The sequence below is a fragment of the Oncorhynchus clarkii genome, chromosome 3 (genome assembly GCF_045791955.1).
Source record: "Oncorhynchus clarkii lewisi isolate Uvic-CL-2024 chromosome 3, UVic_Ocla_1.0, whole genome shotgun sequence".
NCBI classification, from domain to species: Eukaryota; Metazoa; Chordata; class Actinopteri; order Salmoniformes; family Salmonidae; genus Oncorhynchus; species Oncorhynchus clarkii.
In genome coordinates, this window is record NC_092149.1 from 56,736,316 (window position 1) to 56,752,490 (window position 16,175).

At 41.1% G+C, this 16,175-nt stretch overlaps 1 protein-coding gene across 1 annotated transcript in view; it reads right to left on the reverse strand.

The window, feature by feature from the left end:
- The window catches only part of LOC139399524 (aryl hydrocarbon receptor-like), a 44,959-nt gene extending 31,520 nt beyond the window's left edge, over positions 1 to 13,439 (reverse strand). Inside the window, exons 1-2 of the mRNA XM_071144925.1 lie at positions 11,841 to 13,439; positions 5,539 to 5,726 (exon numbers count right to left, since the gene is read on the reverse strand). Coding sequence (XP_071001026.1) covers positions 5,539 to 5,726; positions 11,841 to 11,902 — 250 coding nt within the window. The 5' untranslated portion in view covers positions 11,903 to 13,439. The remainder of the gene's footprint in view (positions 1 to 5,538; positions 5,727 to 11,840) is intronic.
- Between the last annotated feature and the right edge of the window lie 2,736 nt (positions 13,440 to 16,175).

The window sequence follows — 16,175 nt, forward strand, 5'->3', positions numbered from 1 at the left end:
TGACACAAGAAAAGGGCAACCACTGAAGAACAAACACCATTGTAAAATACAACCCATATTTATGTTTATTTATTTTCCCCTTTTGTACTTTAACTATTTGCACATTGCTACAACACTGTATATATATTATTTTGGAATTTCTGTGTGTATAATGTTTACTGTTCATTTTTATTGTTTATTTCACTTTTGTTAATTATCTACTTCACTTGCTTTGGCAATGTTAACATATGTTTGCCATGCCAATAAATATCTTAGAGAGAGAGAGAGAGAGAGAGAGAGAGAGAGAGAGAGAGAGAGAGAGAGAGAGAGAGAGAGAGAGAGAGAGAGAGAGAATTGCCTCCCTCACAGACACCTTTATCATTCTCCTCTTTATCCACTTTAACAGCGCAGACCAGAATTGTTCAGGCCTTCATAGCTCACCTGTGTAATTAAACATGAATGGAACACAGTTTATGAATCACCGGGTCACACGCTTACCCCACGCAAAGGTGACATAAGAACTTCTCTATGACAGGGAATATAAATCATATGACATATGAGGAGGAGTCAACTCTCTTTAGGAACGTCATCACCTCTGGTTTGAGATGAGCAGAGCTGTGATTCGTCTTTCAACACTTTCAAACCGATCCATTCTTTAAATCAGCGAGTCTTGCACTGTACACAGACCAGGGACTTTTTCCATAGCTAAATAGACTGTGAGAAGAGAGGGATACACTTTAAATAACTAGTTCTAACAGCTCATAAATCTATGGGATGTGAGCTTGTCAATGCCTAGCCCACTACAGGACCTCATGTTGGCGCCTATGGCGGTAGAGGTTGAGGGCTGAGTTATTGAGGATTCACTGAGAATGTGAATAAAGAAGTCATTGGTTTTCTAAAGCTGAAACTGCCCATCGACGCTCACCAATGGCCAGGGTTATGGTTCTGGCCAGGGTTGAGAGTGTAAGAAGACATGGAGACTGAGAGGATATGGTGGCTGTGCCAGAGGCGCCAAAGTAACTGACTCAGCAATTCCTCTGCCAACGCTCCGGCTTTGATGTCTGTTAACCCTCAATGGCTGCCATGTTGAGGTTGTTGTAGTTGGTTTTTGAATGATTAGGCATCTTATGAGTAACTGGACATTGCTCTGCATGATATAGAACCAAACATTTGGTATGTGACTGTCCCGATCCCAGTCAATCATTGTTAGGTAATATGGGCCAGTGGCCAACGCTTATGTAAATTCCACCTCTGCTGTGCTCAACACTCAATTTATCGATATGATTAAGTGGCAGCCTGTGATGTTTTCAGTGGTATCCATTACATTGGGGGGGGGATAACGTAACGACTGTTGAGGATGTGCTCTTTCCCTTCTATCAGATTCCTAGCATGCCATGCACTCTTAAGTAGCTTTCTGTCGCCAATGGCACATTGGCACGAGAGCAGTGAAACATACCTGTCTGTTTCAGGACTCTTTCCTTACGATTATCATCACCACAACAACACAAGGTAAAAAGAGTTAAAGATTTGATGATCTGAAATTCCAAGAAAGAGAGTTTGAGAGATGGACCACGATGACATGGTTCCTTTTCCGAGATACAGTACTGGCTTAAGACAGATGCTAATTGGAGTATTGAGCTATAACTTATGTCGTTTTTTTTATTTTTCGTCTCAGGAATTACGTTGCCTGTTTGCCTGTTTATGTAAGTATTTTATAGCCATGACGTAACAGAGAGATTCACTGGTGTATGGTATTGAAACTATACAGCATGATAACAAAAACATCCCGTTATGTTGTCTACCAAGTGCATTACTGGCGACACGTTTGTTGTGTCTGCGTCGAAAGTAAAAATGGCCCCAAAGGCTTCAAATATTTAGGTGACCCAGGTTAGACAAACAGAGTGACAGGGGCAGGCCTGGGCACATTTCTACAGATGCAACAACATCTTGATTTATTCATGTCCGCGCTCTGAGGCTGTCCTGCTGCCAACCCACTAGGGGAGTGCAGACTTTCAACAGTACATAAAAATAGTCACGGAACAAGGAAATACAAGATAGCGCTTTCAGATGTGTTTACAAATGGCCCTTGTTCAGGGAAATGAGCTGGAATCAGGGCCTATCGTGCCATAGTAGGATTGTTGTGATTCTGGGAGCCAAAGGAAGGCCTAGTACTGCTGTGTATGCTGCGTTGGAGATTCTAGTTCAATTGTTGTCATGTTGTTATGTCCTGGGTCAGCTGATGCTCTGCAGTCAACCACACAACATTTCCTCTAGCTTTTCCTCCACAAGAGTCTTGGGTTTCTTACGGCATCTTTGTATTCTCCTTGGGTTATTTTCACACTGACAGAATGTACACAACACCATTTATTCACTCTGTCCTTAACTACTTTGTAATACGGAGGCTGCACTGATCTTTAATGACATATAAGTTCTTAATTGTCTGTTGACAGTGCTTGACTTGGGATGGAAGAAATGCAGGAGCTGTCTTTTTCCAAGTGAGAGCATTAGATTATGTTAACCGACATTCACACATTACATTATGCTATAGAGATCTCTGATTATTCACTGTAAACAGTTTGCATATTTTCCATGACTTCTCCATGACTTAACAACATTTCATGACTATTATTATAACCTACATGAAAAAGTAAGTCTTATTGACACTACAAAGCTGCTGTGTCTGATCCCATGTAGACCTACCACCTCCTGCTGTTGTGCCCTTGATCAAGGCACTTAGCCCCCCCACATACAGTTGAAGTCAGAAGTTTACATACACTTAGGTTGGAGTCATTAAAACTCGTTTTTCAACCACTCCACACATTTCGTGTTAACAAACTATAGTTTTGGCAAGTCGGTTAGGACATCTACTGTGTGCATGACACAAGTATTTTTTCCAACAATTGTTTACAGACAGATTATTCTGAGGTTGTGGACAGGTGTCTTTTATACTGATAACAAGTTCAAACAGGTGCCATTAATACAGGTAACGAGTGGACAGAGGAGCCTCTTAAAGAAGAAGTTACAGGTCTGTGAGAGCCAGAAATCTTGCTTGTTTGTAGGTGACCAAATACTTATTTTCCACCATAATTTGCAAATAAATTCATAAAAAATCCTACAATGTGATTTTCTGGATTTTTTTTCTCATTTTGTCTGTCATAGTTTAAGTGTACCTATGATGCAATTTACAGGCCTCTCTCATCTTTTTAAGTGGGAGAACTTGCACAATTGGTGGCTGACTAAATACTTTTTTGCCCCATTGTATTTTGGTGCGAAAAGTGCAAATCAATCCGAGAACAAAAGCAAAGAACCTTGTGAAGATAGATGCTGGAGGAAACAGGTACAAAAGTATCTATGAACAGGCAGTTACTGTTCCTAGGCCGTCATTGAAAATAAGAATTTGTTCTTAACTGACTTGCCTAGTTAAATAAAGGTCAAATAAAAATAAATTAAAAAAATCCACAGTAAATCGAGCCCTATATCGACATAATCTGAAAGGCGACTCAGCAAGGAAGAAGCCACTGCTCCAAAACCGCCATAAAAAAAGCCAGACTACGGTTTGCAATTGCACATGGGGACAAAGACCGTATTTTTTGGGAGAAATATCCTCTGGTCTGAGGAAACAAAAATAGAACTGTTTGGCCATAATGACCATCGTTATGTTTGGAGGAAAAAGGGGGAGGCTTGCAAGCCAAAAAACACCACCCCAACCGTAAAGCACGGGGGTGGCAGAATCATGTTGTGGGGGTGCTTTGCTGCAGGAGGGGCGGATGCACTTCACAAAATAGATGGCATCATGAGGGAAGAAAATGATGTGGATATATTGAAGCAACATCTCAAGACATGTCAGGAAGTTAAAGCTTGGTCACAAATGGGTCTTCCAAATGGACAATGACCCCAAGCATTCTTCCAAAGTTGTGGCAAAATGGCTTAAGGACAACAAAGTCAAGGTATTGGAGTGGCCATCACAAAGCCCTGACCTCAATCCTACAGAAAATGTGTGGGCAGAACTGAAAAAGCGTGTGCAAGCAAGGAGCCCTACAAACCTGACTCAGTTACACCAGCTCTGTCAGGAGGAATGGGCCAAAATTCACCCAACTTATTGTGGGAAGCTTGTGGAAGGCTACCCGAAATGCTTGACCCAAGTTAAACAATTTAAAGGCAATGCTACCAAACACTAATTGAGTGTATGTAAACTTCTGACCCACTGGGTATGTGATGAAAGAAATAAAAGCTGAAATAAATCATTCTCTCTACTATTATTCTGACATTTCACGTTCTTAAAACAAAGTAGTGATCCTAACTGACCTCAGACAGGGAATGCTTACGAGGATAAAATATCAGGAATTGTGAAAAACTGAGTTTAAATGTAATTGGCTAAGGTGTATGTAAACTTCCAGCTTCAACTGTGGAACTGCACTGTTAGTCACATGTTGTCAACATCTGGTCAACCCTCCATATGGAGAGCTCCTGGGTGTGCAGGCTTGGCTTTTTCAACATTACAACCAAAAACCTTTATCTTTGTAAAATGATTCCCTCATTCAATAAATCACGGATTAAATGGACAAGGTAGACTACTTCAAGCACGATATCTAACTCGGCATGTTAATATATAAAGCTCAAATATTCATGTTTTGGGGGAGATCTATGCACAGCAAGTTATTTGTCAATTCAGTTACATGGCTACTGTTTAATAGAGGGGAATCCCAGCTTTCCAATGGTACAGATTTATTTAGGCTCTACCGTGCCAGTGGAAAGGCAACAACAAAATGAATGCTTAGTTAGCTAGAGTTAACTAGCGACATAACTGCTACAAGTTATGTTTTGAATTGGTGATCAAGTTAGTCTGTCATTATTTTATACCTGCTGCTGTCGATCTTCAATAAATACAAGCATTTCGCTACACCCGCAATAACATCTGCTAAACATGTGTATGTGACAAATAAAATGTAATTTGATATTGAAATGTTGCGCTCTCTCTCCTCGGGCAATGGCCTACTCGCACTGGCACACATGCAGAACCACAGACATATACTGAAGGGTCATTCCTATAACGGCTGATATGTCGTTTTCAAAATTGTTTTTATTGATTGATCATATTTAAAAGTGTGCCTTCATGAATTACATGAACAACAATTATTCAACTAATTTCCATGACCTTTGATGACCTTAAAAACCATAACTTGACAACTTGGTACAGCGCCTCATGTCATTCAGGCTGGCACATTTTCAATCTGCTTCAATCTCAAACAGCCTACTGTCACTCATAGATTCACAGACTAGCTGAAAATAAACTTGAACAAAGCGGAATCAGGAAATGAATGCCTACTCTCCATTGCTTTTCAATGAAGATCCCGCCTTCATTCCGCTTTGGTCAACCTTTTTTGCCTCGGTGTGTGAATCTGGGCCAGCGATAGGCTACTTTGCTTCTATAGAGGAGCTGGTACACGGTTCCCCAAAAATGTGAAGTGCCGGTATGGCGTTCCGGACAGCTCCAGCCCAAGTCAAGCAATGTTTGTTTGATTAATTTGGTACTTGACTGGCACTTGAGCTGACACTCACCTTTGAAGAAGCTCTTGACCTTCAGGTACCCAACGCTGAGGCGGAGCACGGAGAGTTTGTCCAGGCGAGAGCACACATCCTCAGGGAATGGTAGAAGGCCCGTCAGCCTGTCCAGCTCCCCGTTCAGCCGATCCCGGTGGCGTTTGGAAGGGTTCGACTTGACCACTTCTGGAGCAGGGGTTTTCTTGCTGAGGGGCAAAGAGACATTATCGTTGTGGTTAGTTTGTTGTAAAATGCACTGTACTTCATAATGGCCAGTGTACACATCACACTTTAGACTTTAGCTTACCTAAAATATGTCAATGACACATGTTATTATAGCTAAATGTCATAAGCTTTAAATGCTTGGCAAGAGTGACATCCACTAAAACAGCTTCCTGTGATGAAATAAGAAGCATGAATCATTTAACAAAGGAAACATTTCGTAACACTTTCATAAGCAGAGGGGAACAGGAACTTTAAAAACTAAATGAACCAAGACCGACTCACTTCAGTCATCCTTGCCTGCAGGCCCTGCCAGGGCATAGCATTTTCTGAGTTTGGGGTACGATAGGGAGGTACAGTTCGTAAACAATTTGTTATTTTTTGAACAACTTCAATTTCTTTTTGCATGCGACTCTTTCATTTCAGTTGTTCATGTGACCTGCTGCTGGCCGTAATGAGTCCTACAGCAGGATTAATACGAGCTCCCCCAGCTCAGCGGCTCCTACCAACAACTGTCTATCACGTGCACACAGAAAATAGTTCATGCTGCAGACCGCATAGAGAAGGAAAAGGCATATATAGAACTCATAACTGATTACATGGTGCAAAAACGAATGCAATTCATTGATTATTGTTTGTTATTGATGGACACAGCTTTCTACCCAAACATACATAGGCTGCCTCTGCTCAACACTCGAACTTGTGAACAAACGAATCATTTGGGGGGCTTCTGGAGTTTGTTGTGCTAATCTCCCTCGCAGTCAAGCAATGGCATTACGTCAAGAGTCGTTCCCAATCTAGTCCGTTTGCGGCCGCAATTAGAACTGGTTTCAAAGGTATCAAGAAATAATCTTATTTGTATGCCTAGCAATCACAACTGTACATAGTTTGAAGCACACTTTCAGAATTCTCAGTCACAAACGACAGCTCCAATAAGCCCCCCGTCATGATTCTTTCACGTTTTTAGTCCATCGTTCGCCGGTAGTGGGTCCTGCGTGCTCTAGGCATTACTGAATCAAATAAACAAATTCATGTTTTTTTGACTGAATGAGTTGAAAAGTCGGTAAAAACAGCCAAACTTCCCATCACTGGTGTATGACACACTAATAAAAACATGAACAGTATCGAAACCCAGTGAGCAATAGTGGTGCGCCACATACAGCATTGAAACCCACTGAGCAATGTGGTACGCCACTCTTGCCCGAAAGCAGGAAAGACGATGCAACTCATAAACGTGACTAATAAACATAGTGAAGCACACTGTTTTATAATGTGAGTCATCATGCATCATTAGCCTACTGAGATAGGAGTCAGACGAGACAATCGCAGCGCCTGAGGCCAGAGGGATGGCCTGCTTTAAGTAGAAAAGCGTTGAACACCCTACAGTGCAGCTGCTGGCATGCACTATACAAATATCACTCCTCTCTACAGTTTATCCAATATTAAACGTCCTGCAATGCAAAAAAAAGCCTGTAGTGGAATAGTGGAAAAATTACAATTAACAAAGATGGACAGTTATTAATGTCTACAAACGTTCACATCTATTTAATAATTCCAATGCAACCTTGAGGACTTAAATTTGATTTTTTTTCTAATTTCCACTGTGTCAAAACCAAGTATTTTTGGCCACATCAGAGGCTACTCATGGTCTTTGTTTGTTTTGTTGAGCTCATGTTCTATTTCACTTCAGGAGCAACTGTGTGATGAAGTCTTGGGACCACCATTGTTGACCACCACACATGTCATTAATTGCAAATCAGACACACATGCTCAGGCTCAAGCCAAGCATGCTGGGACTGGAAGAGAGGGAGGGAGGGAGATGACACATACCCTAAACCCAAACCATGGGAGTCAGGAGGCTACAACTCCCCGCACACCTGCTGGAGCAAAAGTGGACGACTTCAGTACACCATTAAACGTTTTCAAATGTGGGTTGGAGGAGTGGCAGCTGCTATTTATCTCAAGGGCTTTGTTCAAACAGTGCCTGTAACACATACTGTAACAGTAAGACAATGAATTCTCAGGGGATAAAAAGCATATTCACACCAACTGGAGAAAAACCATGATAAGTAAGGTTTTAATCCATTTCAATACAACAGTCCAACTCAACACAAGACCCAACCCAAACTAGTGTAGGCTAGTGAACAGCAGGAGATAACAGCTGCTGGTCAGGTTCAACAACCACACATCTCCCCTTCTCCCAAATTCAAGGGTTCCACCTTCCTCACAGAGCTGTTTCTCCCATACTTTGTGTGACTTTCCCATTACAGAAATTGCCGATGATCATAGGTATAGTTTTTTTCCCCTCTTCCCTATTGAATTTCCTGCAGGGAATACAGCCATAATTCAATTCCCGGCCTTAGACCCAAGCAATACCTAACCAGAAATAGAGCAAGACTGACCTCACTTTTCAAAAACGCCTGCGGAGACAAATGCCAGTATTCAGACCCATTTTTTCCACCTTCGGTTGCAGTGCATCATGGGACTCCAGACACAGACATCAGGGCAGTCATTGTTAGAGTTAGAGCAAACTAGGTTTACCTCATCTCTCTCTCTTCCTCTCTCATGGATAGTCTATTTAAAGTGCAAAAAGACATGGCTGAACCCAAAGACCCTTCACTCTGATTCAAAGGGATTCATGTTGCACAGAGTACGTTGTAATGCAATCGGCATGCTTTTGTCTGCTCAAAGTGGGTGGTTTGGGGATCATGAAAGTATTTTGAACAGGCTGAGAATACATCCAAAAATGTGTAGGATGCACCCACAACTACAATCAAACAACTTTGAAACCATGGACTTATTCAGCCACATGGTGGACTGGAGTGGACACTCACTCAAACAGCACATGACATTTAGCATAAACAGCACTGAAACACTCTAATGAAGGACAGCTTACTACACTACAGAAACACTGAAGGAAAGGCTACACACACAGAGAGCTACTTTATTTCACAATATCCACTCGCCGACGTCTTCCTTCCATTTATCTGTTCCTGAGGTGCTCTGAACATTCCTTCCACCTAAGCTCTGTTAGTTGCGGATGAAAATGGATTGATCTGTTTCATCCGCTACGGCTCCACAGCAACGTAACGTATGGAATCCCCACTTCAAGTTGTCCTGTAGCCAGCCAGGAGGGCATCTCTCCTGGCAAGGAAACTGAGTGAGTCCCCCTCTCCACGAACCCCCAGGGAGCTGCAGTCTGATCAGCTGATCCCTACCACTAGAAAGACTGAGGGCTGCTGCCTATACGAAGAAGAAAGCCTGGCTATGAAGGCTGGTATCACGATGGTATTACCATCCTTGTTACTCTGTTCAAAGAAACTGTCTCTTGTCTCGAACTAAAACCCATTCCCCAGATCAGGCGGGGAAACATAAAAGAGACAGTGTAGCGTTATTAAGCATTATTTAAGGTTGAAAGTAGAGTGGGGGTTTTTCTCCACATAAACAACAGTAGCACACTCAGGTACATTATTAATCTAAACGTTTGTTAAAATATGTCTTTGGTCTGACATGTAGGCTGCAGTTAGAACGAACTGGTCCTAGTGAATTTCTGGTGTGGCCTAAGTTCAGCTGAGAACAGTGACTTGATGTGTACAGTTGAGGCTGTTGTGGAGGCCTCCCTGTAGATATGAGACAACCATAGAACAATAAGCCATTATGCTGTTGTGCATAAGATTTGTTTTGGCTTTCTGCCTCACCTCTATCAGCTAGACTGTGTGTACACACACACACACACACCTACCTTTCCCCCATTGTTAGCTAGTAGAGACATACTAATCCCCCTACCTCGCTGTTGGCCAACAATAATGTTGACACCAGCAGAACATGGTAAGCACTCTCATAATAAGCTTTTTGTCGTGTTCTGAAACGGATTAACAACTGTAACACCATACAAATCATTGGAAATCTACTTATGAACAGTGTGTTCTGCCACAAAATTGAACATTCAATAATACATTTTATCTTAATCATCCGTAACTCTCTCACACTCACAAACAGATACAAACACACACATGCTACTTAAGCTACCATGCAAACACACACACACACACACCTTCCCACAATCTTTCCCACAAAGACTTTAATGACCTTAAGGAAATAATTAAGTCATATTGTCACACAGTGGGCTCTGGGAGTAATCACAACCTGATGTAGAAATGTCTCAGATATACTGTATATGTTAAACACTTTACATCAGGTAGGCAACTTAAATATGCAATTACAATAGTACTAATGTGTAAGTTGTCCATGTACTTTTCAATTGTACATTTAGAGGCCTAACAGAACAATCTGTCATTTATATTGAAAGAATAGTTACAGTTACTAAAAATATAATATTGGATATCTTTACTGTAATGCACATATTTGGTCTAACATGATTAGGCATATAACCACTTCTAGAATGCTTTAACTTACTGAAAACACGAGGGCAGAAACGTATGCCGTAGGCCTATGAGCAAAGGCGAGAGAAAAAAATTGACAAAGAAATTAGAGATTCAGATGGACAGAACCCTTTTGGAATGCTACTATGCTGTGACCACAGTTTTTTTTTTACAGTCAGTCTCATGGTGCCTTTGTGCTGCAAAACCCAGATGGCTGTCCAGGAAACCTTAGGCCTCTCTGAACAGCCCCACATCTTCACAAAGACAGAGACATACGTCCGCACAGGCACATGTCTATAAAGTTACTTATTTTTGATGTGGGATTTATACTGGGAAAGGTCTATTTGAAAAAACTGTATATGATTTCACTAACATGGAGAACATAGACGTTCAACAGACACATGCCCACAAGCACACATGCACATATAGCTGTAACACATTCCATCAATTTTGTCTGGTTGTTTTGACAAATCCAACATGTCACGCCTAAAGAAAATGCATTTAGAATGCATGAAAATAACAGCATGAAGATGGTAATGAACTAATATTAACCTGGTTAAATCAACGTTTTAACATTTTATTTTTAGGATATATTACAGTAAGCAAATACTTATCTAGGTGTTATTAATTATTCATGCGCGTGAAACATTCTCAATACTTTATTGGAATCATTAAAAAAAAGTGGAAACAGTGGAAAAGTAATGTCATAGCATACTAGTAGCCTACAACAAATACAAACATATTGCACCGCTTAAGTTTTCCATGGAGGAAAAGTTTTGTTTTTTCCAGCCAAGCTATTAGTAAATCTTACTTAGTCGCGAAAAACGGCATTATAAAACATACGTGTCTTTTGTAACTGGGTTGTGTAATAACAGTGCGTGTCAAAAAAATATGCTTAAACGAAAAAAGTAGAAAAGACGCAGAAGTGTTTTCGCATAATGAGAAGAAACCGTATATCAGATTACAATAACATACTTCAAGCCAGCGATCATCCCGCGCACCCCGCCCTCCTTTAAGCATCGCGTGAGAGCGCAGCCGACTCTCAAACTTGATTGTGATTAATGCAAGAGTACTATTTCCATGCCAGACCAAAACTATACACGATGAGAGATTCTTAAGGTGACCCGGTGAAAACTAAATGGAGGCACAAGAACTTCTGGTCAGGCATAAATTTACAGCAACACATCAACACAACACACATGCACTATTACAAGCTTTGCGTGCGTAAACGTGAGACTTTTACCACTGTCTGTGTAGAAAGAAAGCCAGTTACCCCAGAAGAAAGAGTAGAAAATTAGCAATAGACCAACACTAATAACCATTTATGAAGAAAATAACCCAACAGCACGAAGTAAATGATTATATTTAGCTGCATGGATAAATAGCCAATGTAAAGCTTAAACATATGAATTATATCTCACCTGGCTATTGAATACGCCATTGAATTGGCTGTTACTGAAATGACATCGAACGAGAGTTAAATAACTCACTTGACATTATAATGTATGCAATGCACACATTGTATTTTCATTAGCATATTTGTGAGAAATTGCATTATAACATGTCAATATATTTGGTATATATGGTCGGGAAAAGACATGTTGCAAATGTTAGAATCATGCACGATTCTGTAGACTATCTAGCTCAAGCTAGACCTAAATCGAACTTCCCAAAACATTTATTGTCTGGTCAAACAAGTTTAAATGACATCCTTACGTTTTCTGAACGGGCTTCTTCCGCTTTTTGACAGCATAGACTCCAGCGTTGTTACTCAACATGGTGACGCTTCTGCTGTAAATCGGCTATAAAATGTTCAAAAACACCAACAAAATAACATTCACTGTCTTCCTCACAGACAGTTCTCAAATAACAAGGGAAGTTAATGTCCAGACATAAGTGAATCCCATCAAAGATTTGTTCTTAACTGACTTGCCTAGTTAAATAAAGGTAAAATAAAATTAAAAAACATTTTAAAATAGAGAGGTCTCTTTGTAACGCAGATCTCCCGCAACGCGACGTAGACAGACCAAGGCGGTCAAAGTCGACCGTGTTAGATGCGCGGTGAAAATCCACAAGTGTTTGGGGGATTAAGCAACTTTAGGAAAATTCCCCTGAATGAATAGCTTAATATGTGCGTGATCCTGTTCTTTTTCCGTGAGAAGTCCAGTCTCTCCAGACCCCCAAACAAACAATAAAATACTTATTCTAAAGGGGTCGATTTTGCCGTAGCACAACCCAACCCTTTGAACAGCTTCGGAGCTGCTCTTTTACAGCAGGTAAAATTGGCCTATCGTTTTTGGCATGGGGCGTTGTCAGGAAATCATACACGGACAGTCGGAGCACTTTTAAGGTGGACCAGAATAGAAGTGGATACCCGAGAGCAGTAGAAACAGCGCAAAGAACTCCCTACGTTTGTCGCGTGCATTAAATCGATTATAAACACATTCATTTTTATTTGGAAGTCATGTGCAGTAGAATCAGTTAAACATTTACATTTGCAAGGAATGTTATTCAATCATTTTAGTAACTACAGAGTTATAACAACTTTCGATATGACATGCACAAATAATATAACCATTTAGGCCAATGCTTATCCTCTAACATGCACTAAAATATAATTTGGTTCTATTTGTGATGCTTGATGTGCTGCAAGTCCCGCCTCTCCCATCTCACTGGTTTTTAGGAGCATATACACAATTTTACGGTATTTTACTGTGTCATTACACAGTACTTGCATTGATACCATATTTATATTACAGTCGGTGTACTGTAATGTGAAATAGAGAATTTAACTTGCCACCGAGCTGACTGTAAGCTTCTGTCAAATTCACAGTAACACCTTTACAGCGTACTGTATGCAGGTGCGCCAACTCAACATCATCATGGGTGACACATCTGACTAGGGGGAACCATAGCTTAGCTGGTAGAGTTCTTACAGATATTTTGGATGGATCCGTGCCTGCATTAGTGAAAGAAAAGTAATAGTGGTTTAATTGTACAATATCATGGTAATAATAAAGTAATAACCTACTAATTTAATGTCAATACATTTATGTCTGACAATGATGGGCTGACATTTGCAGCACGGTTTCAAGCATCAAGTTGGTGCAAGCCTCACTTATTTAATGACAAAAGCCTGGAGAGTGAGAGAGATTGATAAAAAGTTCAACTTAGCCCCATGCAGAGCCCTGGTGGCTGTCTGTATGTTGTAGAGCATATAGACCAAAGAACACAGCCCATATTCCCACACATCACCACACCTCAGTGACAGTCAGAAGCCGTGCGTGTGGCACCCAGAGACAGCGTTTCACACTCCCAGCACTCCCTGTGGCCCTCTGTAAACAGCATGTTTATCTAGAAAACCCTGTGACACTTCCTCATAGCAAGCATCTGTCACCATGTTCCCATCCTGTGCCCGAAGTATGCAGGGAACTCCATTCTCCTCCCTCTCCATCAGTGAAAGTAAGCTACCATTGCCTTTCACAAACAAAAGATGAACAAACATTGCTCAACATCCGCAGCATGATCTCAAACAGATGTAGGATCTAAACTTGATCATCCTGTTGCAGGAGAACTTTCCTGCAATGTAGAACATTTACAAATTTGAGGTTTAAAACTGCTTCTGAAGATCATAATTTCCCGTTTAAAATTTTCAGACTTTATTTGAGGAGGAAGAAAAATGTATCAACCCCTACAAAGATGTCCATGAATTATAATCCACATAATATTTAACATTTCCTGACGTAGAAAAGTGGCTCAAATTAAGATCTTACACATGTACACTCATGATCTACTACTGTGGGCCATGATTGAGAGGTGCTGTAGGTATATGTATGGAGTATCTGCCATGTCTCTATCATTGGGAGTGGATACATTCTGCCCTAGGGCCATGTAAATCACTTCCCTAACAACCAAACAAATAGTAAAGGAAGAGAAGAAAAAGGCTGAGTATTTGTGGACGTGGTAAACTTTGCGACGTTCCAAGGGTGACCTGCTTTTCAAGTCTGGCTTCTCTATTACCTGTACAGGCCCATTACCTGTTACCTGTAACCAACCACACATTCATAAACTCGCTGTAAGCTATCATTACAGAACATCAAAGGGCGGTGGGAAATGACTGTATTAAACACAACTGTGAGAGTTGTAGCATAAACGAGGGAGTGTGTTTGTGTGTGCCTTCGTCAAATTGTATTTTTCCAACATTTCATCTTTTGTTAAACTCCTGTTGCCATAACGCTGCAGGCAGGCCAACCTAGCTCTGTGCTCTGCTTTACAGTGAGCTAGCCAGCCAGTCAGCCTGCCTCTAATTTCAGCAGCAGTCCAGTGGTAATGATAGTTTTGCTCGTGCAGAAGAATAAAAATTCAGACAAAGTGCTATTCAGACTGTGGGAGCTGAGGAACATGGTTGCTGTCCTTGCCACAGAATTCTGACCATGGTAGTGGAGAGGCCTACCATGCAGCTGTTCCTATGGGATTCATTTATTATGTGTGTTTGTTTATGTGGCCACGGTGCATTCCTGGGTGACAGTCACCGGTGAAGGGCAATAGAGTCCGTGGCAAGATGTCTTTATAGATAGATTTGGTCTGAAGGAGAAACTACATAGTTGACTGGCTGAGTTTTTGTGAACATGCAAACAACCTCACTCACTATCTTTTATTGTCCTGCCGTTTTTTAGCTGCAACAGATAACACTCTGTTGTTGTTACTGACAATATTTTTTAAGTACTGTATATCTGACAGATATATTATCCATACTATTTTTAAGCACAGCAATGTTAAGTTCTGTACCTCTTAGACAAAATGGGAGGCTACTTAACAAGGTTTATTTAAGTTTGAGTTGGTAGCCTGTTTTTTTTATTTATACGGGCACAGGCTTCAAACACATGCATCACACCCAGGATTAATAAATCTGTTCCTCCAATAGCATACTGGTTTGAGTCTCATTAAAGCCTTCAACTGGTATTTAATAGTAAAGGAAATGCAGGAATGCACCAGAATGCATGACTTAAAGGGGGAAGTTGGGTAAGTTTAGGTTTATATTCAGCATTACTCTGTCAAGGGAATATAGTATAATTTCTAACAAAGATATCTACATTCAGTGCACTCGGAAAGTATTCAGACCCCTTGACATTTTCCAAATTTTGTTACATTACAGCCTTATTCTAAAATGGATGACATCTTTTTTTCTCTCATCAATCTACACACAAACTGAAATATAAAATGTACATAAGTATTCAGACCCTTTACTCAGTACTTTGTTGTGCTTAGGGTCATTGTCCTGTTGGAAGGTGAACCTTTGCCCCAGTCTGAGGTCCTGAGCGCTCTGTAGCTGGTTTTCATCCCCTCAATCCTGACTAGTCTCCCAGTCCCTGCTGCTGAAAAACACCCCCAGAGCATTATGCTGCCACCACCATGATTCACCGTAGGGAGGGTGACAGGTTTCCTCCAGATGTGACGCTTGGCATTCAGGCCAAATAGTTAAATCGTGGTTCCATCAGACCAGATAATCTTGTTTCTCATGGTCTGAGAGTAATTTAGGGGCCTTTTGGTAAGCTCCAAGCGGGCTGTCATAGACCTTTTACTGAGGAGTGGCTTCTGTCTGGCCACTCTACCATAAAGGTGCAGAGATGGTTGTACTTCTGGAAGTTTTCTCCCATCTCCACAAAGGAACTCTGAAGTTCTGTCAGAGTGACCATCCTCTTGGTCACCTCCCCGACCAAGGCCATTCACCCCCATTGCTCTGTTTGGCAATGCAACCAGCTCTAGGAAGAGTCTTGGTGGTTCCAAATTTCTTACATTTAAGAATGATGGAGGCCACTGTGTTCTTGGGGACCTTCAATGCTGCAGATATTTTTTGGTACCCTTCCCCAGATCTGTGCCTCGACACAATCCTGTCTCTGAGCTCTTACGGACAGTTCCTTCAACCTCATGGCTTGGTTTTTGCTTTGACATGCACTGTAAACTGTGGGACCTTATATAGACAGGTGTGCGCCTTTCCAAGTCATGTTCAATCAATTGAATTTACCACAGGTGGACTCCAATCAAGTTGAT